Source organism: Heloderma suspectum, chromosome 10 (genome assembly GCF_057233095.1).
Source record: "Heloderma suspectum isolate Gila_16-S chromosome 10, 16-S_ref, whole genome shotgun sequence".
Taxonomy (NCBI): Eukaryota; Metazoa; Chordata; class Lepidosauria; order Squamata; family Helodermatidae; genus Heloderma; species Heloderma suspectum.
In genome coordinates this window covers 1,895,860-1,923,127 of record NC_139467.1, presented here as the reverse complement: position 1 = coordinate 1,923,127, position 27,268 = coordinate 1,895,860, and the positions used below count along the sequence as shown (strand labels likewise).

The 27,268-nt window shown below is 55.5% G+C and overlaps 3 protein-coding genes across 5 annotated transcripts in view; 1 reads left to right on the top strand and 2 right to left on the bottom strand.

Moving 5' to 3' along the window:
- Window positions 1-318: 318 nt before the first annotated feature.
- Window positions 319-5,069, bottom strand: SNRPA (small nuclear ribonucleoprotein polypeptide A). The gene is made up of 7 exons (XM_084814548.1): window positions 4,975-5,069; window positions 3,681-3,779; window positions 3,162-3,334; window positions 2,460-2,636; window positions 1,807-1,980; window positions 1,444-1,532; window positions 319-860 (listed from the first exon to the last, which is right to left on the bottom strand). The coding sequence occupies exons 2-7, from the start codon at window positions 3,751-3,753 to the stop codon at window positions 701-703; spliced, it is 846 nt and encodes a 281-aa protein (XP_084670674.1). The 5' UTR covers window positions 3,754-3,779; window positions 4,975-5,069; the 3' UTR covers window positions 319-700.
- Window positions 5,070-5,409: 340 nt separating this feature from the next.
- ACTMAP (actin maturation protease) lies at window positions 5,410-13,495 on the top strand. Its single transcript, XM_084814547.1, has 7 exons — window positions 5,410-5,795; window positions 6,878-6,946; window positions 8,237-8,361; window positions 8,581-8,710; window positions 9,019-9,089; window positions 10,653-12,194; window positions 12,277-13,495. Exons 1-6 carry the CDS (start codon window positions 5,644-5,646, stop codon window positions 11,021-11,023), a joined length of 918 nt encoding a protein of 305 aa, XP_084670673.1. The 5' UTR covers window positions 5,410-5,643; the 3' UTR covers window positions 11,024-12,194; window positions 12,277-13,495.
- Window positions 13,496-14,427: 932 nt separating this feature from the next.
- Window positions 14,428-27,268, bottom strand: part of LOC146337413 (inositol-trisphosphate 3-kinase C-like) — a 56,069-nt gene continuing 43,228 nt past the window's right edge. Inside the window, exons 1-7 of one of the 3 annotated variants that reach the window (XM_084814545.1) lie at window positions 23,908-24,909; window positions 17,816-17,915; window positions 16,881-17,094; window positions 16,534-16,738; window positions 16,046-16,147; window positions 15,656-15,727; window positions 14,428-15,471 (exon numbers count right to left, since the gene is read on the bottom strand). In XM_084814545.1, the coding sequence (XP_084670671.1) occupies window positions 15,268-15,471; window positions 15,656-15,727; window positions 16,046-16,147; window positions 16,534-16,738; window positions 16,881-17,094; window positions 17,816-17,915; window positions 23,908-24,822 (1,812 nt within the window). In that variant the 5' untranslated portion in view covers window positions 24,823-24,909 and the 3' untranslated portion in view covers window positions 14,428-15,267. Of the gene's footprint in view, window positions 15,728-16,045; window positions 16,148-16,533; window positions 16,739-16,880; window positions 17,095-17,815; window positions 17,916-23,907; window positions 24,910-27,268 lie in introns of those variants that run through there. The other 2 variants (XM_084814546.1, XM_084814543.1) reach the window with 2 other exon arrangements.

Sequence of the window (27,268 nt, the reverse complement as noted above, 5' to 3'; positions counted from 1 at the left end):
AGAATTCCCCCCAAAAGGCAAACTGCTCCAGGAGTGTCTTGGGCAGCAGCACCTGGGGTAGCCCACACTGGCTTGTAATGCACTCTTAGCTGTTGCCCATGACATGTGAAGATTTGTGAAGATTTGCCCCCAGGTGATCAGGAACGGAAGCTGTACTGCAGCTGGTTCTATCAGGCTACAGTGACTAGCTCATGTCTAGCAAGATGATGGGCCAGTAAAAGCTAGTGGGATCTTTGGCAAGGCTACATGCATACCTGTTTCACCCCCCCCCCCCAAAGCCCCCGAGTCTCTTGGCAATAAGAACCAAAACCAAAGATAAAAAATCAACGAATGTTTTTATTGCAAAACAGAAAAGCTCCAGGTGCAATGTCTAGCCGTCAGACCCTGGGTGCAATGCTTTTGCAAAGAATCGGCTGCGATCTTCCAGTGGTGCACACACACAGACACACCCACCCAACTCCTAAGCCACTGAGTCAGGGGCAGGTAGTCTGGGCCAAGATCTGCCTGCCCATTTGTGCAGCTGATTCTCTGTCTACCCCTTGCTCCCTCTTGCTCTGTCACACACACACAGACACTCCCCCCCTCTCACCCCCCCACTTACCTTACAGAACAGAACACAAAAAATAACAACCCAAACCATTTTACAGGCACTAACTAGAGGAGGGAGGGTAAGTAGCCCTGGGAGAGGTGGAGGGAGACATCACTTCTTGGCGAAGGAGATCTTCATGGCGTTGTTCTGCGTGATCTTGAAGCCCTGGAGGGCATCCCGGGCAGCTCCGGCCTGCACCTCGTTGTCGAACTCCACAAAGGCAATGTCATGGCGGCCAGGCACCAGCCGCACTTCCTTGAAGCCTGGGAACCTAGAGGAGGGCAAGCAAAGTGGGCTCAAGGCTGCAGTTCCCCAAGGAGAGGAAGGGGAGAAACATGGAAGAGGGCGATTTGTCTAGGGTATTCACCTTTGCTGAAGGGCAACCCAGCAAGGGAAGATGGAAGAGACACAGAGGGAATACGGGGCAGAGCTTGAACACCTTTATCGGACTCTTGAACCGAGCCAGGGGCTTGAAGGTGCAAGTTGGGCAATGGGCAGCTTACAAACCAGAGCGAGGATAAAGCTTGAGCCCAGCTGAAGGGAGTACGTCTCCAGCGTAATGACTCTTGCAGATATTAAGAGCACAAAACGCACACCAGGCAACAAGTTATGAGGGACACGCACACAGGTATTTCCATGTTCCCATTTTAAACATAAAGGGACAACCACAAAGCCAGGCCTCCAGATCTTAGTCCTCAGGCTCTCACACCAACAGAACCCTATGCTGGCAGCTACAGACCCAGGAAGTCAGCCTCCAGGCCCATGAGCAAACCCTCCACTGCTGGTCCTGCTTTGCCCCGCACAAGAGCAACGTCACTCTGCCCGTCAGCAATGGGGAACAACCAGGCACTTACTGGTTGAAGAGCATGGACAGCATCAGTTCATTTGTCTCCTCAGGCAGGTTGGTGAGGAACAGAATGTGGTTGGGTGGGTTCTCCGACAGCTGCAAAGGGCAGAAAGACCCAGTCACATGGGAAGCTCAGAGACACCAGAAGCCTCCAAAGTGGCTTGTGTGATAGGACCCCAGCGCTGCTCAGGCCCCTCTTGCCAAGGCACAACCCCTGACACCCTGCCACAGAGACAGCCCCCAGCCACACCCTCACGGCCCGTTACCCCACCAGGTGCAACGTCATACCCTTGCAGAGATTTCTTTGCAAGACCCACAAACGCAGGGTCACACCCCCTGCCACTGCAGCCCTGGGCACCGCACCACTCACCGGCTGAGCAGGGGCCATCTGCCCCGGCAGCATCTGCTGAGGCGGCATAGCCCCCGGGGGCATGGAGCCTGGGGCCATGCCAGGTGGTGGCATCATCCCCGGAGGGGGCATGTAAGGAGGCTGGCCTGGCATGTGGTGCATCATTCGTGGGGCTTGGTTCATGGGTGGCATGCCCTGTAGAGGGAGGAAGGAGGGAAGCACACCCCTGAGTAGTCAAGCTCAAACCCAGGACACCCCTCAACAGACAGCTGGGGAAGCTTTGGTTGGGGTTCAAGACAAGGGCTGCCCAAAGACCCCACTGTACAAGCCACTAGAAGGATGGCTGAGGCAGCTGCATCTCTGGGACCAACGGCAAGCTCACAACAGAGGAAAGCATTAGCCTCAGACTGCAGGGCCAGCCAACAGGCCCAATTCACAAAGCTGCAACCAGAGCCCATTTGCATTTTCACATTCTATTGCCTTTGAAGGAACACAACCCTGAGCTGAACCCCACCAATGTGTTGGCCCAATTGTGCAACATCTCTCCATGCAGATTTAAATGCAACAATCAAGAGAGGTCATACAAGGGATATTTTACTGACTTTCCCCCACAGCCTGCAGAGGCGAGTCAGACAGTTTCATGCCGCCCCCCCGCCCCCCGTGCAGATACTCACAGGCACAGCGCCTTGCACAGCAGGGGCCACTGGTGCAGCTGCTCCAGGGATCTGCTTCTTGACAGCTGGTGCTTCCTGGCCCTTGGGCTTCCGTTTCTCTCGCTTGCGGTCACGCTCCACGAATGTGCCCTTCATTTTTGCTATGATGTCAGAGTCAGATTTTGCATACTGAATCCGCTGTACGTGGAAAGGAAGCACTTGGTTGCACGGGATGGTGTGAGTGAACTACAGACACAATAACTAGCTGTGCCAGAACCGAAAATAGAGGTCTGCTCTAGAATAAGCCATCACAGGCTATAGCCATAGACTATTTGCCAGGTAAGCAACACAGTTTGGAAACTTGATAGGTATACAGTGGGAAAAATTACATCCACTGAGTGGAAGGGGGAGCTAAAGCACGTTTCTTTGAAATAATCTGGAATGGTAATCCTGCTGTCCAACCCACCCTTCCCAGTTGACAAATGAGTACACTTTTGTGAAGCACTCACATCCTCTATTCGAGTTACTAGTCCTGAATGTATCTGTGCTGCTGTTATGAATGTACCATTCTTACTAACAGGCACACATGCCAGAAACATTTCTTCAGGCCTTGATGACACGTTCAGCCCCAAACCTAGATGGTACTTTCCCTCTCAGCCAAGAAGCCAACAAACAGCCCACCCCTCAGAAACAGAGCTCTCCCCTGACAGCAGCGAAACTTACCATGGGCTTGTCATAGAAGGGGAAGCCTTGCATGGAGCGCAAGGCGTTTGTGGCACTGCTGATCTCCTTGAAGATGACAAAGGCCTGACCCCGCATCTTCATGCTGTGGGACACCAGAATGTCAAGAATCTGGCCAAACTGGGAGAAAATGGCGTAGAGGGACTTCTTCAGTTCTACGAGGAAGAAGCACAAGATGAAGAAAAGCCACATTTACACTTTGCCCCTAGGATGTGGAGCAGTGGTGTTTGAGATCAAAGTGCTGGTTGGGTTTACATGTTTCTAAGATCTCACAACTGCCTCGGGGCATTTGGAGCGGCCATCAAATCCCATAAACATGCAAATAAAATGGCGAGCCCCTCCACCTCACACACATATCGTGACGAAGGCTCAGCAACTCCAAATATGCCACTTCACTCAACTGTAGTAGGAAAGTGGAAATAAAAACTACTCCCTTAACATGAGAACTCCACCCCTCCCTGGACAAAATCCTGGAAGCTGAGGAAAGAAGCTGCCTCTCACCATCCTTCTTGATTTTCTCGTTGAGATTGTTGATGTAGATTGTGTGATTGGGCCGGGCCTCTGGGACAGCCATCGTGATCGCTCTATCAACAGCAGACACTGGAAGCGGGGGGAAAGAACCTCATCAGAACAAGCAGAGTGATGAATTCCTGAACAGGAAACTGATTCAAAAGAGAACACAGCTGCTGGCAAAAGCATAGCCTGCCACCAAGGACTCTCCTGGAAAGGCCAATGCAGCCCCTTCTGAATAAGCAACCAGGAAGCTAAAGAGCGTTCTGTGCCAGTTCAAGCAACCCCAAGTAGATACGCGATGCACTCAAGCGAGTGGTCACCATACACTCTACTTGGTTAGCAAGAAATGGGCCCATTCTCCAACGCTGCCTTTCTGGGGCTCTGGAGACACCCCCCCCCCCAAGCACACAACGACAGAAGGAAATGGAGGCAGTTCAGCCAAGGAGGGATGTGTGTGTTAAGGTCATGAGGCCCCAAAGAACCAGGGGCTCCACACCAGCAAGCTGGGCAAGGGGAGAGGCAGGGCTCTGTCCAGAGCAAGACGTTGTCTGCCAGCGTGGTGTTGGCGTTGACCCAACATTTTAAGTTTCCCAGCCCAGCCAACGCAGTCCTGAGGCTGAGGGCAGACGACACAATCACCCTGCTGAAGCCCGCCCGCTAGGCCTGGCTCTGCCTGGAGTCAAAGGAACCAGGGAGCTGCCTGGAGGCCCCCGACTGAAGAAAGGCGGGCTACGAAACCCACTAAGGAAGCAACGGGCCTTCTCCCTCCGCCGCTTGCTCACGCAGCCTCTCCCGCCGGCGCCCCGATGCGTCTGCGCTAGCGGGGGCGCCGCGACTCGCGGGCACCGGCGGGGGCTGCCTGGAGGCCTTCCCGCGCAGCAACTCCACTTTGCGCCACCCAGCTGCGCCCGACTGCCGCGTCTGCCGAGCCGCGCGCGCCGCTCTCCGCGGGAGGGCGCCTCCGAAGCAGCCCTCCGACCTCAACCGCGGCCCCGCTTTCCCTGTCCCCGGCTCCGAAGCCTCCCGCAGCTCGGCGGGCCGCCTCGATTTGGTGCCGTCCAACGGCGGCGCCTCCGCACGTCCAGCGGGCGGCGGCCCAGGGGCGCTGCCGGGGCCCGCACGGGCGCGTCCCCGCCCCGCCCCGCGGCCCTCGGCCCCTTGAAGGCCCCCAGCCAGGAGGGCTCCGGAAAGCCCGGGCGCGGCGCGGACGGAGAAGCCCGCATGCGGCGGCGCGCCGGCCATCGCAGCGCCGCCCCCGGCCCGGCCCGGCCCCCGCCCTCACCGATTCCACGCGGCGGCGGCGGCGGCGGCGGCGCGCGAGCAACGAGAGCGGCCGCGTCCCTGCGCGCCGGAGCAAAGCCGCGCCCCTCGCCCGGCACCGGCCAATCGCGACGCCCGCTCCTTATTTCCTCGCTGTGCGCCCGCTATTGGACGCGCCGTGGCCCACTCGGGCGTTGCCTGGCCGTTCGCCGATCTGGCATGACGAGCTCGTCTCGCCCGCCCAATCGCCTGCTGCCCAATCGCCATATGGGATCCGCTTCTCTCTCCGCCCCCTTTCCAAACAGGAAGGTTGGATTGGGCGTCCTCTTCGGGAGCCTATGAGCTGCCCTTCATCGCAGGCGCGCGTCCTATGGGCGACTCAGGGAGAGGCGGGGCAGACTCTGAGGACGTCAAGAAGGTCTCCTGGCGATGACGTCCGGGCACGTGATCTGGGCGGGGCGTCGGAGGTGCGTCTTGTCCGCGTCGCGGCGTCACGCTTCGTGCCCTTTGACCCCTCCCCGACGCCGGCAACGGCCCTGGAGGGACCCCTGACCGTGACCTCTGGCCTGACCTCCGGCGTTGAGCTCTGGCCTCCGTCTGCGGGGCTGCCACGGGCCTTCCTCCGCGAAGGCCCCCTGCAGACCCAGCGTGGTCTCTGGCCCCTCCGCCGAACTGCCGCCGGGAGCCGGGCATGGCCCAGGCCCTGGAGGGCGCCGCGCCGCCGCCGCCGCCGCCGCCGCCCCCGGAGCCGCGAGGGCCCCGGCTCCTCAAAGCCGCGCTGGAGCAGGCGGGCCCCGCGGAGCAGGACGGCGTGCGCGAGCTCCTGAGGCGCAGGAAGGCCAGGTGCGGAGCTTGTGGCAGGGCAGCCCCCGCGCCCAGGGCGGCGCCGCCTGTCCCGGGGAAGGAGGCGCGCGGCAGACGTGGAGGCGGTGGCGGGGCCAGGGAGGCGCCTCGGAGCCGCTGCCGGCCCCCGTCCGAGTTTGGTCATCTTGGTGGGAATGTGTTGGAAGGTGGTTTATCCACATGCGAGAGCATGCGGGCATAGGCCTCAGCCTGCATTTAACATTGCTTGCGCTGCTTTGTTCCTCGAGGTTAGATCCCCCCCCCCCCAACAAAATTGTTCTGCGGCCAGGCCAACGTAGCTGCCTATACTGAGTCTTCTCTACAAGGCTAGCCAGTATATGTAAAAGGCTAAAATACAGCCCAGCTTCCTCCGCCCAAGCACCGTTGGCTGAGTTGTGATGTTACAGAATGTTCATGCATGTTCTAACTTCTCAGGGGGACAATTGGCACTATGTAGTGCTGGATGGTGCTCATAGCATCTGCTTCCACTTCCTGAGTTTTCTTCTTTAAACCCCCCTGCAGACATGTCTGCGCAACCATTAAACAAGGCACACGCACCATCAGTTTTTGTACTGAATACTTAGGACAGAAGAGGAGCCCTGTGTAACTCCAAAGTCTGCTTCTAGGAGTTGCAAACACTGCTAGATGTTACCTCATCTCCCACCACCACCCTGGTCAGCTTTTGACTTGACTGGGGGCTTACATACACAATATCCTTGGCAACCACAGCTTCATTTGTAATGTATGACTAAAATGTTCTAATTGCAAAATCTTCTTTCCCACTGGAATGTGGGTGTTTGCCTTCTGATGTCCTGTGGGTGGTGTTCCATTTTGTCTCCTTGAATCTCCATTTCCACATTACTCTCCTTTCCATTTCCTGCAAGGCAAGGAACACCATCACCCCAGAGGCAGCTACAGCTAAGGCAGTTTTCGGGAGTTGCTCCTATTAAGTGTTTGAAGATGAGAAACATGCAGAACCTTGTTAATTATGCAAGGGGAGAAAGTGCTGATAATGTTGGGCCAGGCCCTTAAGTGGCTTGTAAGGGTATTGTTTTTCTCTCTCTCCTTCTCTTGTGTTCCAGCTTTAGTGAGCATTTAAAGTGGCTTCTCTTCAACAATCATATCCCTTCTTTAATCCAGGAGGGTCCCCAGTGAGTATTGGTTTTTCTTCTTTACTGTAAAAAGGAACTATGCAGTAATAGCTTGCTGGGTAGGTAGGAGCTTGTGCAGCACAGTCCCCCACCCCAAAATAACTCCACTAACCAACAGAAGAAAGTTAAAAGAATTCTGAATATATATGTATGATGCACTAAGGAAATATCCAAGGCAGGTCAAGTTGAAGAGTCAGAAATTTATAAAAGTACATCACGGCCATGGGAGAGACAGACAAAACCATGTCTCTTCCAGATAAAAGAAACAGGATGCATTTATTCAGACTGAAAGTTGGAGAACAAAGAAAATACACTATGCATGCTCAGAAACCAATTAGTACTCGGTATAGCTGCATTATTACTCTTACTACTTATCTTTAGGGATGAGTTACTTTGGTGGATGGGAATTTCCTGCTTATGAGCAAGTTACAATTACCTTCTCGTGGTCAGATACACTCAATCCCATCAGGCACCTTGTTTGGTTGCTTGAACCAAACTACTCAAGAGGCCTACCATCACAAATGTTAATAGCTCCAAGGAACACAAAGCAATGTTGTATCCTCACAACAGCCCTGTGAGGTAGGTTAGGCAGAGAGAGAGTGTGTAAAGCCCCCCAGTGAGCTTCATTGTGGAGGAGGATTTTGACCCTGGATCCAAGCCCTCTGTTCTAGGTGGGGTGCTTCAGGACTGGGGACTAAATCCACTGTTACATGAATTGACGACCACTCACACAACAGGAGTTTTCCTGCCCTGCAGCCCGCCTGCACTCCCCAAATCAGCTTCAGAGGATCCCCTAATCCAGATCCGATTTAGGGGGGCTGCTAGGAGAGGGGGGATTTATTCTGCCAATAGTGTCCATTCTGCTAGTGGAAGGACACCATTGTTGACCACCCTGTGAATTTGTCATAGTTGCATTGTGGCAAGCACATAACTTAGCAGCAAGTACAGACTACAGTATCCTAAAAGCATTGGCTTTCTTCTACTTAAAGCAAATTTCTGAATCCTTATGGTTACTAGGCTCAAGAGTATGTGAAGAATGCTTCATCTAGCCAGAAGATGCTGAACAGTGTTCAGCAAGGGTGGGAGTTCATATTCAGCATTGCTTTTTTGCTGCTCCCCACCCCCTCACTTTCATGCAGGGGAAAATGTTATGCAAAGTAACAAGCAAATATAATACAGGCAATTAGCTTTGGCTTCTATAAATACAATTGTAGAAGACTTCTTTTTTTAAGCTTATTGTTTGGACATTAGCACAGCAATGCGACCTTTCTGCCTTTCTTCCTCCTCCAGGTGTGGTCTGGTGGCCCTGTGGATGGCAGGTGCACTGCTCTCTCTGCCCACAGCTGTTTCCTTGGAGAGAATTGTGCAGGTGGCTTTGGAGCAAGGCTACACAGCTCAGGGGGAAATGTTCTCAGGTTGGTATCTGAGAAGGGACAGTGGATGTGTCCTGCAAACCTGCCAGAATTATTCCCATCTTGGGGTCTTCCGGCACAGGACCTAGAAACATTTAGCCCATGGTCTGCTGCTCACACAGGTCCCATTCTCCTGCACGAGCCTGACCTAGGTCGGGGGCTTGCCTGGGGGCTGCTCTGTAGCCACCCCAGCACCACCTCTCCTACGTCTGCCCACTTCAGCGGCCGACATGGCCAAGCTTGCCGAGGTGGCGTTCCCCTGCAAAGCAGAGCTGCTTTCTGGAGGCCTGGAGGGACAGAACCACGAAAGGCTGCTTCAGCATCTCAGCGCCGGCTTCCCAGTGCTGATACCGTATCCTTCCTGGTGGAATGTTGCGGGGGAGCTTGTCATGTTTCCTTCCTTGCTCAAGGCTCCCAGGAGGAAGGAACAAAGTTTGGGCCTGCTGTGCTCCACTTCCAGCCACCCACACTATTCAGTGGAGCACAGTGTGCTGTGCTCCACTTCCAGCCATCCCCCTTTGGTGAGCAGTTGGAGGGTGTGGGAGAGCAGTTTGTCTCGAGAGGTGGCCAGTGCTAGGAGCGGCACTTCTTCCTGCTTCCGTTGCCCTTCTGCCCATCTAAGCAAGAGTCTCTTAGGCCAGACCTTAACATCCAGCTCAGCTATGATGAAGACTCCAATCATGAACCCTGCCTCAAGCGCGGCCACAAGGCTCACTGGGCCATCGCCTCAGGTACATTTTGCTGCCCACGGTGTCCCTTATAGGGTGAAAGGGGCTGGTGGAGCCGCTCTGTACCTGGCTGTTTCCTCTCCCTCAATAACAAGATGGGAAAGAAGGAAAATCACTTCACGGCCTAGAACAGCTGTGCCCACAAGGGGGTGACAGCCCCCAGGCTGGAGGGCCAGGCCACAGGGTCAACCCTCTTTAGAGTGCAGAGCCGTGCAGTTGGCCCCCGAGAGTGGGCAAATGAGAACGCTTCCCCTCCCAGGGAGTGCATGGACACACTTGTGCTGCTGTCACAAGCCCAGTTACTCACACCTCATTTCCAGGGTATAGGACTCAATCCCACCCCACCCCCCAAAGTACCAACAGCTTTCTCCTCCAGCCTGTCAAACCATCTCATATTTGGGCCCACATTCTGGAGGAAATCTCTCTCTTTCTCCCATCCTATGCTTTAAGCCAAGGTTACAGAACCTGTGGTCCTCCAGATGTTGGACCCCAACTCCCATCAGCCCCAGACAGCATGACGAGTGGTTGGTTGATGGGAGTTGGAGTTCCACAGCATTTAGAAGCCCCAGGTTCCCCACCCAGTTCGGGCAAATGGATAAAATGCAGTTCTCCTTAAATTTGAAAAGCCAGTGTTTTTTCTTTTTGTTTTTGTTTAATATATTTTTAGTCTGCCCAACAACAAAAACTTCTTTGGGTGGATAAACATGATAAAGGTTACTGGCATTATTTTATCCTGAAGTCTCAATATGGGTTTTGGCACTTCCTTATGCAAGCAAAATTTCAAGTTCACTTGCATAAGAGAAGTGTAAAATCCATCAAACTTGTTTAGAATTAGACGTTCAGCGTCTAAGGTCTTCCTTCGGGTGCCTCCTCTGAGGGAAGCTTGGAAAGTGGCAACGAGGGAGAGGGCCTTCTCAGTGGTGGCCCCCCAGCTATAGAACGAGCTCCCCAATGAGGCCTGCCTGCTGCCAAAGTTGTTATCTTTTTGGCATCACGTTAAGACCTCTCTATTTTCCCAGGCATTTGGCAGCACATGATGAGTTTTAATCGGTCCTGGATGTGTCTTTAGTTATGACTGACAGTTCAAAATTGTTTTTAGTTATATGTTGTTTGTGTATATTGTCTGTGTACTTTTGTGTAAATGGCTTTTAAACTTTGTATATTGTATTTTAATGTTTTAACTTTTGTAAGCTGTCCAGAGACCTTTGGCTATGGGGTGGTATAGAAATGTAATTAATGATAATAGAATTGGCTCACCCCCCAGCTCTTGGCAACCCCCACATAATATGTGTGTGCGCACACACACACACACACACACACAGTGTCCCTGTGTTCTTGTCCAGAACACAATTGCCAAGTGTTTGGGGAGTAGCTGCTGGTGCAATAGCAGCGCAGAGTGGAGAGGGAATGCCGTTGGGAAGGGCAGACTTGGCCAGGAGGCCCAGTGGCGGGAGCTGTGTGCGTCAAGGGCTGCCAGTTGGGGTGGAGGGCTGTAACTTCACAGCCTGAGTGGAGGGATGATGATTGGGCACAGGTAACATTCACCTTATCTCTCCTATATCCCAGGCGCTCTCCTTGGTCTGAAGAGCGACTTCCAGCTGCCTCCCTGCCAGGAAGATAAGGAGATCCTAGGACTCTTCCATGCTGGCCCAACAGTCTCATCACCCCCCCTGGGGGCTGTGGCCAAGACCTACTTGCTGGCTAAGCAGGGCAAGAGCTGCCGCTACCAGCTGTGGAGCTACTCTCAGGTGCAGGAAAGCAACGCCCAGCTGACGGACTTCAGCCCCAAGCGGGCGGCTGACGGCAAGCTCTACATTGTGCCAGCCGGTGGCATGCGGGAGGGGCTGTGCGGGAAGGCCGTACTGTTGTGGCCAGGGGAGCCACCAGCCCAGGGCGACGGGGCTTCTTTCCAAAGTTGCAGCCAGAGAAGGCCTTAGTGGGAACTTCTCGATGGGCTTTTGGCAGATTCAGGGAGGCAGAGCAGACTCAAAGAGAAGCTGATAGGCACAGTAGCTACAGAAGCCCCCAGGTGCAGCTGGTATTCAGTGTGTCCCTGAATACCAGCTGGGGGGAGAAGCCAGAGTTGTCCATTTCCTTCACGCCGTGTGCTTCCCGGTGGCAGCGGCCAGCCCCTAGGCTTGAACAGGGCACAGGAAGAGACGCATGAGCATGCAGAGGCACTGGGAGGTGGTGGATTCTGGCTGCCACCCAAGGCAGCAGGCCACGCTGACCTCCTGGGGGCACAGTCCAGCACCAGCAAGTGCTCCTGCCCAGGCCTCCTTGAAAACGAGCAGGAGTTGTTTGCAAGCTCAGTTGGCCTCCCCGCTTCTGAGACTCTAAAGCAGCATCTCTTCCCCCTTCCCCAAGCAGCAGGCTGCTCGGCAGGGAAAGCCTGGGCCCTGGGCAGTGTGCATGACCCACCAGGGAGAAGCAGTGGCCTACTCCCCTCTACTTTGCCTGCACTCTGAAAACTAGTTGGCCGTCTTCTGACTCCCAAACTGGGCTGGGCAGACACATGTTCTGCAGCAAACCGTGGCCCAACGTCCCCCGCTCCCCGGCCCCAGAGGAGGCGGCCGGCCGTGCCTCCAAGTCGCTGTGCCAGCCTGGCCACTTCTGCTGCCTCTGCTTCCCCTTGGAGGGGAGGGTCATTCAGCTACATCCCCTCAGTGGGCATCGCTGGATCGCTTATTCCCTCCCTGTGCAGCAAGTCAGCAGCATTGCACCCAGAGCAGTGGGGCAACAGCCATGCAGAGGGTGAGCCGCTCCTGCCCCCGCACATGAACCTAAAATGGTTCTGCTTCGTGGGTTGGAGGTAGGGATGTACGAAAGTCACTTACCTTTGACGAAATTTGCTTCGCGGTGGGGGGGAGGCGCTCCATCCCTCCCCCCGAAATTCTGGCCGGGGGGGAGACGCCCCGTCCCTCCCACCGCGAATCCTGGCCGGCCAGGAATGCAAATGGCGGCGGGTCTCTGCAGTCAGCCGTGATAGGCTACGTAAATGTTTACATAGCCTATCATGGCTGAGTGAAAAAAAACAAAACCAAACCGCGCGTACGCAAATGGCGGCGCCCATGGGCGCCGCCATTTGCTTCCCTTATTTTGGCACGTGTAGTCTAAAATAACGTGTAGACGAAAATAAGGGGAACGCAAATAGCATACGCTATTTGCATTCCCCTTATTTTTGCCGTAGTCTACGTAAATGTTTACATAGACTACACGTGCCAAAATAAGGAACGCAAATGGCGGCGCCCATGGACGCCGCCATTTGCATACGCGCGTTTTTTGTTTTTTCCACTCAGCCATGATAGGCTACATAAACATTTACGTAGCCTATCACGGTATTTTTTGAAAATCTAGCTGTGATAGGCTACGTAAATCTTTACGTAGCCTATCACGTTTTTTTTTTTTTAAACTGGAAATGGCAGCAGTGGCAGCTGGTCGAAAGACTGGCTGCTGCAGCAGCCGCTGCCAGGGACATTCGCCAAAGGTAAGTCCCGTCCCGTGGGGGAGGAGCGGGGGAGCAGATCATTTCGCCACCAATTTCGGGGGGCCAAATGCGCTGGCATTCGGCCTCCCCGAGATTCGTGGCGAAATTCTCTGACATCCCTAGTTGGAGGATGAGGCCTGCCTCCAAATCCCATTCGGAATACTGTACCTGAGCTAGCCAGAGGCTTGTCGGCCCCCTCCTGCTCTGTGTCTGAGAATGTGGACTCCTCTGCCTAGGGAGTTAGTGGGCCCTCCAGCCTCCCCTTTCTGCCCAGGAGCACCCAGCCAGTCCTGGTCTCCAGCCTCCTGCACTGTGGCTCAGGCATCCCATTGGGGCCACAGCAATAAATTCCACTGCCTGTGCATGGCCACGTTTGCAGCCTGGATGATTCTGGGCTGTGCCACAGCCACCAAGCTGCAACTCTCGTCACTGGCACATGTAGGAAGAGCCGGAAGGCCTTCACTGCTGCATTCAGAAATAGCAGGAGGTTTTAAAACAAGTCTGGATTTGCTTTTGTTTCAAAGCCAAGCTGGTTTGATGCCAATAACAACTTCTTTAGGTATAAGCTACACTGGGGGAGGTAAACTTATACTCCAGTGTCTCTTAGATCCCGTGTTGTTGCCAAAACTATCTCAAAAGTGTGAAGCATTGTGTAATGCAAGGTACTTTTTGTGCGTGTGAACTACCTACAGAGCTCTGGCTCTTGGGCAGTATAGAAATGTAATGAATTAATGAATGAAGCGGGGGAAGATGTAAGGTCAAGTCCTGCCTCTCCAGTGTGTGTGTGTGTGTGTGTGTGTAACTCCCTCTCAGCCTCAGTTTCCCCATTTGCAAAGTGAAAACAATGATTTAATGCTTGTTCTGATGGTGAACAAAGCCACAGTTGTAAAGTGCTTTGGAAATTAAAAGTGCTACAGAATTGATAAGTGGTAGAAAATGTTGGGTTTGGAGAAGTGCCTGCGTGAAAGTACTCTCCTCAAGGTGTATAATGCCATCCCCACCCACCCAAGGATGAATGGTGCTGAGGGGGGTTGCTACATTGGTAAACCAGCCCAGGCACTTTTGGCCGGGCACAAGGACCATTCAGGGTCTGTGACGTCCTGCCAGCCTGGGTGCTATTTTCAGCTTCCTCCTTCCCTCCTCCACTGCCATTGTCCCCTTCCTTGGGAGGGTCTCTGACCATGGCGACAGGAAACAAGTGTTTGTGGCATGTTCCCAAAATAACTTCTCCTTCCTGGTTCCATCCAAAGTGGAATGCCAGGGTGACCTACCAGCCCCTCCCTGCTGGGATCTTTGAAACCTCAGCAGCGGAGATGTGCAATTAAAATCAACACATAGATGGACCAGCCCACAGGAGGCTGTTTGGAGAAAGTGCCTTGCTGGGACAGGAGTGAGGTCTGGCCAGCCATGTCTCGCCCTCTTTGGCGGTCACAACTGCTGCCAGGGCCCCTGTCTTGGCTGACAGGTTCTCTTCCAGCACTGTGCCTCTAAAGCATGTGCCTCTAAAGCAGCTTAAGGAAATATGGCAGCTGGGGTGGTGGGAGAGAGGTGGCCCGCTACCCCTGTGGCAGGTCATGGGCTGGGCTACTTGGCCCTACCATAATGAGCTTTTCTTGAAAGAGTTAAGTCACCCTTAACTCTTCAAATTCACGTTTGAAAGAAGATAAAAAAAAGGCACAGTACACATGGCATTTAGTCGTGTCCTTTTAAAAAAAGTTTCAACATCTTAAAATTTACACACACACACAAAAACACATGTTAATAGGAAAGCTGCTCCCTTCTTCAGTGGGGTGAAGCTGAGCATATGGTTTCCTCACCACTCTGAAAAAGTCCAGTGGGAGATTCTACCCAAGAGATTTTTCCTTTTTTTACGACTGTCCCAAATTCAGCACCATAAAATAGGCAGCCTGGCAATGCCAAAGCAGTTTGAAAACCCTAATCTCTAGGGAACTGAGAAGTGGCTCTTGTCTAACCTGCAGAGGCGCCAGACGGTTTGGTTCCCCTTGCCTTGGCAAAAAGTAAGTTATTTAGATCCCAGGCAAGTTAACTGTTCAAGATTCACAGTTTCTCTTTATCTCTATGCACCCCACCTGCCCAAGAGAAACCAAATGTTTTGTCAGGACGACATGCCATGTTTTTGATGTGGCTGGGGCTTATTTGGGGAGGAGCATTAGATAAGCACCCCCCCCCCTCTTCTTTTCCAGTGTCTTAGTTAAGAAGCTCTTGAGAGATGTCTTGTTTTAGAAATGCTACAGTCAACACACCAGTCAAAGTCTGCTTCTAAACTGGGCATCCTGAGAATCTCCACTCAGTTCTGGTTCCTGTGGCAAGCCCTTTGTGGTCCCCAGAAGTCTCTCCATCACACAGTGGCTCTCCAGGGACATAGGAACCCCCAGAGCAGAGCTCAGGTCTGAACCACGTCCATCACTAGAATAAATCGCTTTGAGATGCAGCAACTCTGTGCCAAACCAAGGCCCCTTCAAAAGGCTACTGCCAGTGAAGTCATGAGCAGGAACGGAGGTGCTTCTGGAAGATGGCCTGAGTGGCACCAGTTCTGCTCCAGGCTTTCTCAGAGTTCCCTAGGTTTGGTAGCATATCTGGCTGAATAAATTAAAAGCAGAGCCACCCAGACCAGGCCGGCGGTGCAGTCCTCGTCTTTGGTTGCATCGGGGTGCCCCGTGGGCTACAGCTTGGTCACTCTCCCAGCATGCTCTCTAAGATTGCAACAAGGTTGTCCAAGCCCCAGAGGTAGCCGTCCTCACGGTTCCCTTCCATCCACGGCAGCCGGTGTGTCAGGGTCTGCTTCTCGGGCAGCGGGACCGTCTTGCCAAAGTCGATCATCCAGACCCGGGCCAGGCCTGTGTGGTCGTGGACGAAGAGCAGGGAGCTGCCCACCACCTGGAGCCGAGAGAGAATTCAGCAACAGGCATGGAGGCCGAGGCGCGGATAGGGAGGCCAAGGGGCAGCCAGTCACTGTGCTGGTGCAGCAGAGGAGTCGCCCTTGTGGAGCTCCCCATCTACCGCCAGCAGCCCAGCAGGTGCCCCAGGAAGGCTCCCACTCGCCCCACAGAAGGACACCCACCTCGTGCACCTTGAAGAACTCCGACTGTTCAAGTGCCAGCCTCACTTCCCGCAGACGCTCCAGGTAGCTTGTCTAGGGAGAGAGGAGCCCATGTTAGGAAGCAAGACAGCCACAGGCCTGCAGGGGAAAGGAGGCATCTGTTGCCCACAGCCCAGTGCAGCATCAACTAATGGGGCTGTGGTTTGGATAGCCATTTGGAGGGGCCAGATTTTGGTGGCAGAGCTCCCTTGAGCGGTTCCTCCAGGAGCTTGAAAAGGCAGGCCACATCCCCACATCCTTTCTAACTGTGCCTCTGGAAAGCAGTAGATGGGTCCCAACCCCTACAAAAACTCCTGTCCCCCAGCGATGGAAGGCGTGCCAGCTGCCCCTGTGCAGAAGCGGCATCCTCACCAGAATGCTTTTGTCTCCGTCCACAAAGTCCCAGAAGGCCTGCACCACTTGCTCTGGCTGCCGGGTCTTCTTAAAGCTGGTGTTGCAAGTGCCATCGGCTTTCTGGGAAGGGCGAGAAGAGGAAAGAAAGTCGGCCAGACTGTCGGGAGAGCCTTAAAGCAACCCTTTGCCACCAGGATCTGAGGATGAGCACAGGAAAAGGGACATGCCAACACAGGGGCCGCTACACTATTGGGGGGGGGGGTCCCCTATGCTGCGCCAAGTCTTGTGCTCTATGCAGTGTCCCCACCCTAGGTGGCGGCAGCAGCAGCAGCAGGGGAAAGCATGTCGATTAGTGTCCTTGGCTGGAGACCTACAAGCACAGGCAGCTGTGTCGGTGTGGTTTGCTGCTGAATTTCTTGCACGCACGTGAGTGCTTTCGTGGGAATAGCCCTGGCAGCTTCCTCCCCTGCCCTGCCCTCTGCACACTCACCCCTCCTGCCCCTCACCTTGATACCCTCAATGCGGAAGCCAAGGGTGGTGGTTGAGCTGAGTGTCTCCCTCCACTGCATGTAGCGAGGCTTCAGGACCCCGCACTTTGCGTGCTCCTCGGTTGTGGGAGCTGCTGGATCTACAGCGACCATCTTGTCATACATGTCCCTGCGCGGGCAGGGCTGCTGCCTTGCCTTCTCTAACTCCTCCTCGAGGTATGTCCTATGCAGGGCCAGGAGAAGAGAAGCACAACGTCATTGATGCGGCACACTGTCTCTGGAGGGGGTCAGACTAGATGGCCTTTCAGCTGTAGCCGCCTGGGCTGGTCGGACATTCCCAGCTGAAGGGAGGCAAGCAGGGTTACCTGACTCCCATTTTGCAGTCCATGACGGATGGGGCATCAAAGCCACACAGCAAGTCCTCCATCTGGATATAGGATTCCCCGTCATGCTCCACTACGCCATAGTACGCCGGGACATAGGGCTGCAGCGTGTCATGCACCAAGCGCTCCAGGCACTGCTGCTCACTGGGGCAATACTTCTTCAAGATGCGCCCAAACTCCCCCGCCTTGAAGCTGCCTGCAGAGGGGAGAGAAGGTAGCGGGTGGGGAGGCGGCACCGGGGTCCTTGGGCTTCCAACGTCCCCCTCGTGTCTCTCGGGTTCCTGTCGCACAGCAATCCAGTAAGGTCAGTGAGCTCAAATCAGGCCTTGCTGATACCCAGTAGCAAAACTAGCTTGGACTGGTAGAACCCCTGAGCCTCAGCACCAATCTCTGAAACACATATTGGCATTTATCCAAATAACAGCAAAGTGATGTTGTTTTCTTTTTTCGTTTGGATAAATTAAGCATGTTTTCAAAAGGACCAATGAATATCTGGATACTGGCTTGCTCAGAGGCTTAATAAGGGCAGCAGGCTGGTACTACAGCACTTTTTCACTGGGCCTGTCTACTTGTACTCTTTAACACTACAGTGTATTCACGTATTAAATACTGCAAATTGGGGGAGATGAAAGAAAGATGGGAGACTTCTGACACTGGACAGCCAACAGGGTTTTTGCCCCATGGCTTCTGAGCAGTAAGAACTTGCAATTTCAGTAGTTGCTCTTAACTCGCCTAGAGGAAAAGTGCCTGGGTGGGATGCCTCGGGTATCAGCTACGGCACTGCCTGCTTACATCCCTTCCATTGGCTCCCGATATCTACCCGCTGCCCCTGAAGAAAACACCATCATGCACGTGCTCCCTATGGCAACTTGTAAAGCCCCCACCCCACCACACACACTTTTCGCCACCATGGCTACCTGCATGGCCAGCAAGCTGCACCCACGGGTAGCGTTTTCGGAAGGACACGACACATGGAGACCAATGCACCATGTTTTTCAGCTTCTTCCACGGCTTATTCTGCAGATCAAAGCAAAGAGAACACACAGTGAGTGGCTGGGGAGCACCCTTCCACAGCTGCTCCAAAGAAGACCCCAAGCCTTTGGGGGGTGGTCCAAGGAGAAAAGGAAAGAGCATGCAAGTTAATTGGAGGGAGGGGGAGTGACCCCTTTCGACAAGTCACTGGGAAGAGCAAAGTGTGTGAGTGTGTCAGTTGGAGAACACACGGCTCCATCACACTTCGAGCCCTGCTGAGATGTGTGGGTTAAGCAGGCAGCGCTGCATGACGGAACATGCCGCTCCCGGGCAAACTTTGGTCACACACAGCCAGGACTGCTCTGACACGGAACAGGGGCCCCCGCCCGAGCCCATCAAGGAGCCAGCTGCTGGGCAGTGAGGGATGGCAGCGCGGTCCCTTTCCACCTCACTCCGCCCCCAGAGGCTCGGTGCGATGTCCCAGCTGCATGGCGGGACAGTGGCTGCCTCATCCCTGCTGCTGCTGTGGAGCAGAGCGGCAGGCCAGGCCACTGGGATGCAGGTGGCCATCACCAGCATGACAACGTGGTGCGGTGGCTGGAGAAGGGGGAATGGGGAGACCCAGCTTCAAATTCCTCCTCAGTCATGAAACTCACTGCGAGGCCTTGAGCCAGTCATACGGTCTCTCACCTACCTCACAGGGCTGTTGTGAGGATAAAATGGGGGGGCACCATGCGTGTTTCCCTGAAGGAAAGTTAAGATACAACTGTAAAAACTAAATGTCCTGCAACAATAATGTCTGCGGTTTCTGTACTAGATGGAAACACTGTTTCCATTAGTGTGCCTTGGACAGGATTTTAGAGGGTGTTTACCGTTCACCCTCCCTGCTCTGTTCATAACGTCAGAAGCTTCTGTCAAGCATTTTGCTGCCGCCATCTTCCTTCTAGACTAACAAAATCGAGATCACGTCAAGGCCTTCCCCTCTGCAGACCCTCCCCACAAGCCACGAGACTGGTGAAGATCTTGGATGGTCCTCAGCAAAGAAAGCCACCCTGGGCTGCTGCAAAGCAAGGGAACCCCTGCCTCACCTCCAGGCCCTGGTCGGCAGCCGCAGGACTCCCAGCATCACGTCTGCCCGTCTCCCCAGCGCCCCTGGGCCCAAGGTGGCCGCCACCCTCCTCTGCCTGAAGTGCTGAAGCTAGTTCGCCAACAGGCAACCCAACAGCCCTCCTCTGTGCACATGGGATGCTGAACGGGAACAAGCAGGAGCGAGTTATGGGGGCTGTTGCGCCGCCAGGTGCTGGCTGCCACCAACTGAGCGCACCCCGTCGCTCAGGAGAGTGCCAGGCTGGATTCCAGCAGCACCAGCAGCTGCTTCCTCGTCTTCGCCAAGGAGCCTGAAGGAGGCCTCTGCTTCTCCGCCATCTAAGCTGGCCTCTCTTGCAAGACTGGGGCGGGGGGAGATTTGTGCGGCCCCGAGGGGTGGGCCTGGGAGTGTGTTCCCGGCCCTTGCTGGCCTCAGCACCAGCGGCGTATAACTCTGCCAAGAGGCCTGAAGCGGGGGACCTCCAGGGCAGGCCACGGACAAAGCACGGCCGGCCCCACCTCTTCTGGCCCAAGGGTTTGGCTGGGCGGGTGAGGGTGGGCTGAGTGGGAGCCAGGCCCCCTGGGTTCCCTCCCCTATCAGGCAGCTGATATCCAGGACCAGGGCTGCTGCAGAGGAGGAGGGGGAGAACCCTCCCTTCAGCCCAGCTTCCCCTGATTCTCCTTCAGTCCTGCTTCCTTATCAAGCCCCCTTCGCCACTAGTTGCTGGGCACGACTGCGACAGAAGCTGGGCACGACTGCGAAGATCAAAGCTAGCAGCAGTGCAGATGTAGAGCCTGGGGTGCTGTGCAGCGGCCAGCGCACGCAGGTGCTCGCGGTGCCTCCTCCGAGCCCGCTCTTCTCCCCCTCCCTGGGGCCCTCGCAGCTGCCCTCCAGTCAAGCTCACGAGGGGCGCTTCGGTCTCCAAGTTCCTCGTGTGCGAGGAATGCCAAAAGGCCCGCATCGCCCACACAACAGCAGCAAGAAACAGGGCGCACCCTAACTGCTGATGAGCTCCCAAGACACCCGCGGGACAGGACTGAGGTGCAGCAGGCTGCTTTGGGGGGCCAAGGTCGGCCTGACCAGGCCTCTGGAGTGGTTTGGCTCAAGCAACCAACCACGGGGCCTGATGGGGTTGAGGGCGTGTGTCTGGGTCTGACCATAAGGAGGGAATTGTAGCTTGCTCATCATAAGCAAGGAATTCCTATCTGCCAAAGTAGCTTCTCCCTAAAGATAAGCAGGCCACTGTGCTGACAAGACTGTTGCTGAGCTAAAGTAGCTCCTGAGCATGCGTCGTGTGTTTTCCTTGTTCTCCAGCTTCCAGTCTGTACAAAAGTATCCTGTTCCTTTTTATTTGGTGAGACACAGTTTCGTCTGTCTCTCCGTCAGCTGTGATGTGCCTTAATAAATTTCTGACTGTTCAACCTGACCTGCCTTGGGCATTTCCTTAACAGGGGGAGGAGACTCTACGCATTACAGGAGTGTGACAGGACCCTTGGCGTCCCACCATGCCCAACATTGCTAGGAGGGAGGGCAGGGCCCATGCTGCTTTGGCCCGGAAGCTGTGTCCCCTCACCCCAGCTGTGAGCACCCAACTGTTCCTCAGGGTGAGCAAAAAGGCACTCTGCATATGGTCAGAGGCATCCTCCTCCGATTCTGAGGCTCCAGCACTGCACCCTAGGCGACGGTGTGTCCAGCTGGCCTTCCATGACCCAGACATGAGGCTGTCCTGAGAAGCTGGCGCCAGAAGGGCACAGCTAGAAGGGTCATGACACAGGGTTCTCAGACCTCGGCTGGAGGGGAGGGCGCACAGCCCCTCCCCACATCACCAGGCGGCTCCTGTGGTCGCCCCCCATCCCAAAGGGCTGAATGGCCCCTCCCGAGGCAGGCACAGGCAGCAAGAGGCTGGCGTTCCGGCCCCGCCCTTTGCCTCTGGCCCGTCTCCAAAACAGGCCTCAGGCTGAAGGAGGCCCGACAGCCCTGCCAGGAAGGGCCAAGGGGGCCTGCCGGGGGCCAATGGGCCAGCCCAGCACCGCCAATTTGATCCCAGGCCCAGTGAGACGTGGCGCCCACTTCATGCGTCCCAAGGCGGGGGCCGAAGGGGCCCAGCTTACAGTCCCTACACGTTAGACGGAGAAGCCAAGTTTTGCAAGTACACCGAGAGGCAGCTGTGCTGGCAAGGAGGATGACGAGCAGCGCAGACTCCTGGGCTTCCCCACTCCATCCCCGCTGCGTGCGCACACACACTTCCAGGGAAGGTCAGGGGTCTGGCAGGCTGAAATGGAGACGGGGACGCCGAGGCAAGCAGAACTTGGAGCAAAGATGTCACCACACCTCAACTAAACAACGGGCTTTATTTTCATAGCGCAGCCTCCCCCAATCTGGCACCCTCCAGGTGTGTTGGGCAACTGCAAGCCCCATCATTCCCAGCCAGAACAGCCAGGTTGGGGAAGGCTGAGGCTGAACAATGGAAAGCAGAAAGGGCTTTGTGCAGGCACCCCACTGGCAATCTGTTCCAAAGCTTTGGAGCCGCTCCTGAAAAAGCCTCGCCAATGCCCCCAGGTTCCCCCCCCCCCCAGAGAGGGCACCTTGAGCAGAGCGAGCCAGAGAAAGCAAGGAGGCAGGACTCCTCTGCCCTGTGCAGCCCTCCCTGGGATGTGCACCCCTGTGCTGGACTTCCCCTGCCAAGCTGGTGCCCTCCTGATTTCGCCCTCCTGGCTCACGGCCCCACATCCGCCATGCACCGGCAGCATCTTGCCTCACTGGAAAGCATCTCCACCCCACTCCACCACCACTGGCAGCAGAAACCACAGCATGATGCAGAGTTTCCACTGTGAGCACATGCTGGGGTTTTACTGACTGAGCTGCAGCTCAGAAGCAAACCAGGTGTGCAGGGTTTCCAAGGCCAAAAGGGTGCTGGGGTTCATACCTGCATAGAAGCCAAGCCTTCCACCCAGGTGGCATAGAGCTGCTTGGGGGACTTCAGTAAGGCAGCTGGTGAATGGCACTCTGTGCATGTTCAAAATCATCCTCAGTTAGTAAATGTCAGGGATGACCATCACTAAGTTAAAAAGAGGAAAAGAGGGGACCAAGGGGTGCTGGCCCTGGGGGGGATTCTCCAACGCTTGGGCCAGCCCCTTCCGCTGGCGAGCCGATGCGGCTCCTCTCAGCCATGCCTTAAGACACTCTCTTGGGCAAGGGGCGGCTGCTTTGGGGTCACAGACCACCAGGGCCCCAGGGCTGAGTTCAGTGCCAGAACCCACTTCCAGTGCCCCAATCCTAAACAGAACGAGCCAGAATTCAGGGAGGCTGCTTCTGAGCATACACAGCATACCTCTCTCTCTCTATCTCCAGGCAAGCTTCAGCCCCCCCTTTTGCAACAGAGCTTTGTGGGTCAGTTTTGTGGGTCACTGAGGGCCCTTGGTGGCCATGCAATGCACCTCAGAGCACAACCCTCCCTCCTTAGCCAGCAATCCCCTCCCTCCCCAGAATTGCCCAGCCAGATTGGCCAGATCGGTGCCTCACCTGGGCTGCACCCGTCTCCCTTAGCAACGTCTGCTCCCAACTGCCCCCACTTTGGTGGGACAGCTCCCCAGACCAGAGGGGAGGAAGAGCAGGGAGAGATCTTCACGGGAAATGGCAGTGGGAGAAACCTCAGCGTTTCCAAGTGCCCTGACAGGTTCTGCTGGCTGGCACAGGGGAGGCTGCAGGCAGTGCCACGAGCCACTGGCACCAAGTTTTCCACCTGTCTTTTAGTGAACACTCCGCATGTGCCAAGCCTGCAGGAGAGAAGAGGCCGTGCATTTATGCAGGGGAAACTGGGGCATGCCAGGGGCAGCTGCAACCAAAGGCCCGCCCAAGTTTTGCGGGCACAAGCCCCTGCTCGGGAAGGACTCCCATTTGCAGCATCACCACCCCACCAGGGCATAACCCCATAACCTATTTATGGGCAGTGGCTCTCCCCTAGAACAACCAATTAGCATAAACTTTGGGGAAGAGAACACAGCAGAAGCCACAGAGCCCAACACAAGCGGTGGCACCCCAAGGACCCGAAGGGGGACCACAGAGACTGGGGGCACGCAATGCTGAGCAGACCCCTCCTCCCACTAGCAAAGGTCTTTGGGCCACTGCTGGCTGCTTCGAAACCTGAATCGTAATCACACGCTTCACACTTTACAGCCAGACTCTCGCATTGCAAGCGGCGCTGGTTCCCACGATACAACTGCATGAGTGACGCATTCTGAGTGCTCCATACACCGAGGGGGGCGGGGAGAGAAAGGCTTCAGAGGAAGGATTTCATGAGTCCCAGCACCAATTTTCACGGCCAAAGCGCGTCACACCAAGACTTGTCATGTAATAAATCAGGATGAGGTCGCCTCTGAACATGGGCAGAGTGCATACCACCAGGTAATCATGACTGGTCCCAACACATAGAAAGCAAAACTTCCACGCCGGAAGATGCCAATCCGAGGCAGAAGCCAGTGACAACTTTACTCAGATCACGCCGCTCGAACACCACGGACGTCGGCTTTGCGCATGGATAGGACGGCGCGCCGAACATCGGGAGCTGATCACAGCGGCTCGGGCCACCGGTCCGTCCAGCCCAGCACCGTCGACACGGACTGGCAGCAGGGCTCCCGCGGGTTGCAAGCCGGAGCTGCCCCAGCCCTGCCCGAGGATGCCGCCGGGACCGAACCCGGGCCTTCCGCAGCACAGCAGGGCTCCGCCACGGCCACGGCCCCTCTCCCCGGGAGGCGAGGCCGGAGCCCACGCGCCTCCGCTGCGCCCCAGACCCCCGCCCGCCGCGGAGAGGCCTCTCGGGGCCCGGGCCCTCTCTTGCCCGTCCCGCCCGGGACGAGCCTCGATGGGCGCCGCTCTGCCCAGCGCGGCGGCCTGGCCACGGAGGGCGCCGCCCGCGCCCGGAGCCGGGCCCCCGCGAGGCGCGGCACTCACCCGGCAGGCGCTCCGGCGCAGCTCCCGCATGGCTCGCCCGCCCCTCGCGCCGCGGCTCTCGCTCCGCACCGAGGGCCGGCGCGCGCCTGCGGCCGTGCGCCGCGCCGCGGCTCTTATGCGCCGCGCTCGCCGCGCCCCGCCGGCGGTGACGCGCGAGGCCCCGCCCGCCCCGAGGGGCGGGCAGGGCGCCGCCGGCCCTCCGGCGGGCCCGCTCGCTGGACGGGGAGGCCCGGCGAGCCGGCGGGCCCGTGGCGATCGCGGAGCGGCAGCTTCCAGCCCCCGCGCCGCTGCCGCCGGGCCAGAGCAGCGTCCCCTCGCTGGCGGCAAGACGAGGCGAGGCAGCCCGCACGAGCCGCGCGCGCCCCGCCTGGCTCGGGCTCGCCCTCCGGCAGGGGCCCGGGCGAGAATCCGCCCCTCCGCAGAACGCAAGGGTGGGGCGCATCCCGCCCCAGGAGCGGCCCTTCCCTGACCAGCGCTGAAGGCACAAGGGCATTTCCGAGGGGGCGCGCAGACGCCGGAGCGCAAACCTCCGAGAAGCCGCGGCCTCCCTTTCCGCCTCATTCCGGATGCATGGACGCCAGCTGTGGCTACCACGGTGGTGAGGGAAGTGCACTCTGGACATTCTCGGAGGCACCCTGTGCTTCGCGTGTGCCAGGGTCTGGAACAGGGAAAATGTTCAGGGACTAGGCCTTGGCTCCTGCCATCACTTTGAATCGCTTCTCCAGTGCAAAGCCTGTTGTTGTTCAGTCGTGTCCGACTCTTCGTGACCCCATGGGCCATAGCACGCCAGGCCTTCTTGTACTCCGCTCTCTGCCGGCGTGTGCTCAAGTTCATATTCATTGCATCGGTGATGCTATCCAGCCATCTCATCCTCTGCCGTCCCCTTCTCCTTTTGCCTTCAATCTTTCCCAGCATCAGGGTCTTTTCCAGGGAGTTTTCTCTTCACATTAGGTGGCCAAAATATTTGAGCTTCAGCTTCACTATCTGTCCTTCCAATGAGCACTCAGGGTTGATTTCCTTTAGGATGGACTGATTTGACCTCCTTGCAGTCCAGGGGACTTGTAAGTCTTCTCCAGCACCACAGTTCGAAGGCATCAAGTCTTTGGCGCTCAGCCTTCCTTATAGTCCAGCTCCCACAGCCATACGTTACTACTGGGAAAACCATAGCTTTGATTATACGAACCTTTGTCAGCAAGGTGATGTTAGATGATAAAGCAATCCATCTGGAAGCACCTTGACAACAATGCCGTGATTACTCCAAGCCAACATGGATTTGTCAAAAACAAGTCCTGCCAGACAAATCGGATCTCATTTTTTGATCAAGTCACCTCCCTTGTAGACCGTGGGAAAGCTGTAGACATCATATACCTTGACTTCATCAAAGCTTTCGACAAAGTGCCCCATGATCTCCTGATGAGCAAACTAGCTCAAAGTGGGCTAGATGAAACAATGACCCGGTGGATCCACAGTTGGCTACAGAATCGGACTCAAAGAGTGCTTATCAATGGGACCTTCTCCAACTGGGGAGAGGTAACGAGTGGGGTACCGCAGGGCTCAGTCCTGGGCCCAGTGCTCTTCAACATTTGTATTCATGACTTGGAGGAGGAGGTGCAGGGAATGCTGATCAAATTTGCAGATGACACCAAATTGGGCGGGATAGCTAATACTTTGGAAGACAGAAACAAAATTCAAAGTGATCTGGATAGACTGGAGCGCTGGGCAGAAAACAACAGAATGACATTGAATAGGGATAAATGCCAAGTTCTGCACCTAGGAAAAAGAAACCAAATGCACAGTTACAAGATGGGGGATACGTGGCTCAACAACACTACAAGCGAGAAGGATCTTGGAATTGTTGTGGATCACAAGCTGAAGATGAGCCAACGATGTGATGTGGCTGCCAAAAGGCCAATGCTCTTTTGGGCTGCATTAGTAGAAGCATAGCTTCCAAATCCCGGGAAGTACTAGTTCCCCTCTACTCAGCTCTGGCTAGGCCTCTTCTGGAGTACTGTGTCCAGTTCTGGGCACCACACTTTAAGAAGGATGCAGTCAAACTGGAGAGGGTTTGGAGGAGGGCAACAAAGATGATCAGGGGACTGGAAACAAAGCCCTATGAAGAGAGACTGAAAGAACTGGGCATGTTTAACCTTGAGAAGAGAAGACTGAGGGGAGATATGATAGCACTCTTCAAGTACTTGAAAGGTTGTCCCAGAGAGGAAGGCCAGGATCTCTTCTTGATCATCCCAGAGTGCAGGACATGGAATAATGGGCTCAAGTGACAGGAAGCCAGATTCTGGCTGAACATCAGAACATCAGCTCTGGGGGCTGATTCTTCACCTTTATTTTCTATTTTGCCTTCATCTTCTGGGTCTTCATTTTCAGTTTCCATTTCTTAGGGATTTCATCTCAATTAGGCGAGGTGATGATGTTGCACAACTCAGAATGTTGTGGGCAATTTTCCTGCCCCCCCCTCTCTCGGCGCGCTAGGCTAACAGCTACTTCTTCGGCCTTACACTCTCACGCTCCCACGCTTTGTTAAAAGCCAGACTGTCCTGCAACATTTTTCTAATTAACAGCCTCAGATCTTGTTTTTTTCCTCTCAGCTCGACCTTGAGCTTTTTGCTGTTTTCTCTTTCTATTCTGAATCTTTAAAAAAACACCTTTTTATTTCTTTGTTTGACATACATCTCAAGGGGGTGCAAGGTTTGCTTCCCCCACCACCCATAGCCTCCCTCCTAAATTGAAGACAGACACAATTAGGGAATGGGAATTGGTCAGTGAGTAAGGGGTCTCACTGGCCGACACAAGAGGATTTTTCACACCACGCACTTTGCTACTGGCCTGGGCACCCGGACGGTCAACGGTATGCGTCAGAAACCACAGTAGCCACTCACACAATCATCAATCTCTCCACTACATCCATATGTCCCTGCCACCCACTTTTCCCACTTTTTACCAGAGCGGAAAACGGCTTCCCCAGCTTCCTACTGAGTACTGGCGTGCTAGGTACTGGCGCCCACTCGGGGGTGTGATCAGGCCCCCCTTCTACCCGCAAGGAGTAGGTTCTTTTGTATACGTATACCACCAACACTGACCTTCTTCATAAGGCGGGGCCCTCTTTTTTTCTGCCCAGTGGCCTTTCTCCCTAAAGGCGGGGCCCTCTTTTTCCCATATACTTGCCTTTCTCCTGAAGGCTTCCAATGTGGGTTTCAACTCAATTGCAGCTGCGATACAGGCAGGGCTCAAGTTCCTTCCTCCGCTTCTCAAGGTTCTCTTGCTGCTCGCTGCCGTTTGGGCGATCCCGGTGCAGGCCTTCTCCCATTCACTCGACAAAAAGGTCGGTGGCGCCAAGAAAGGGAGG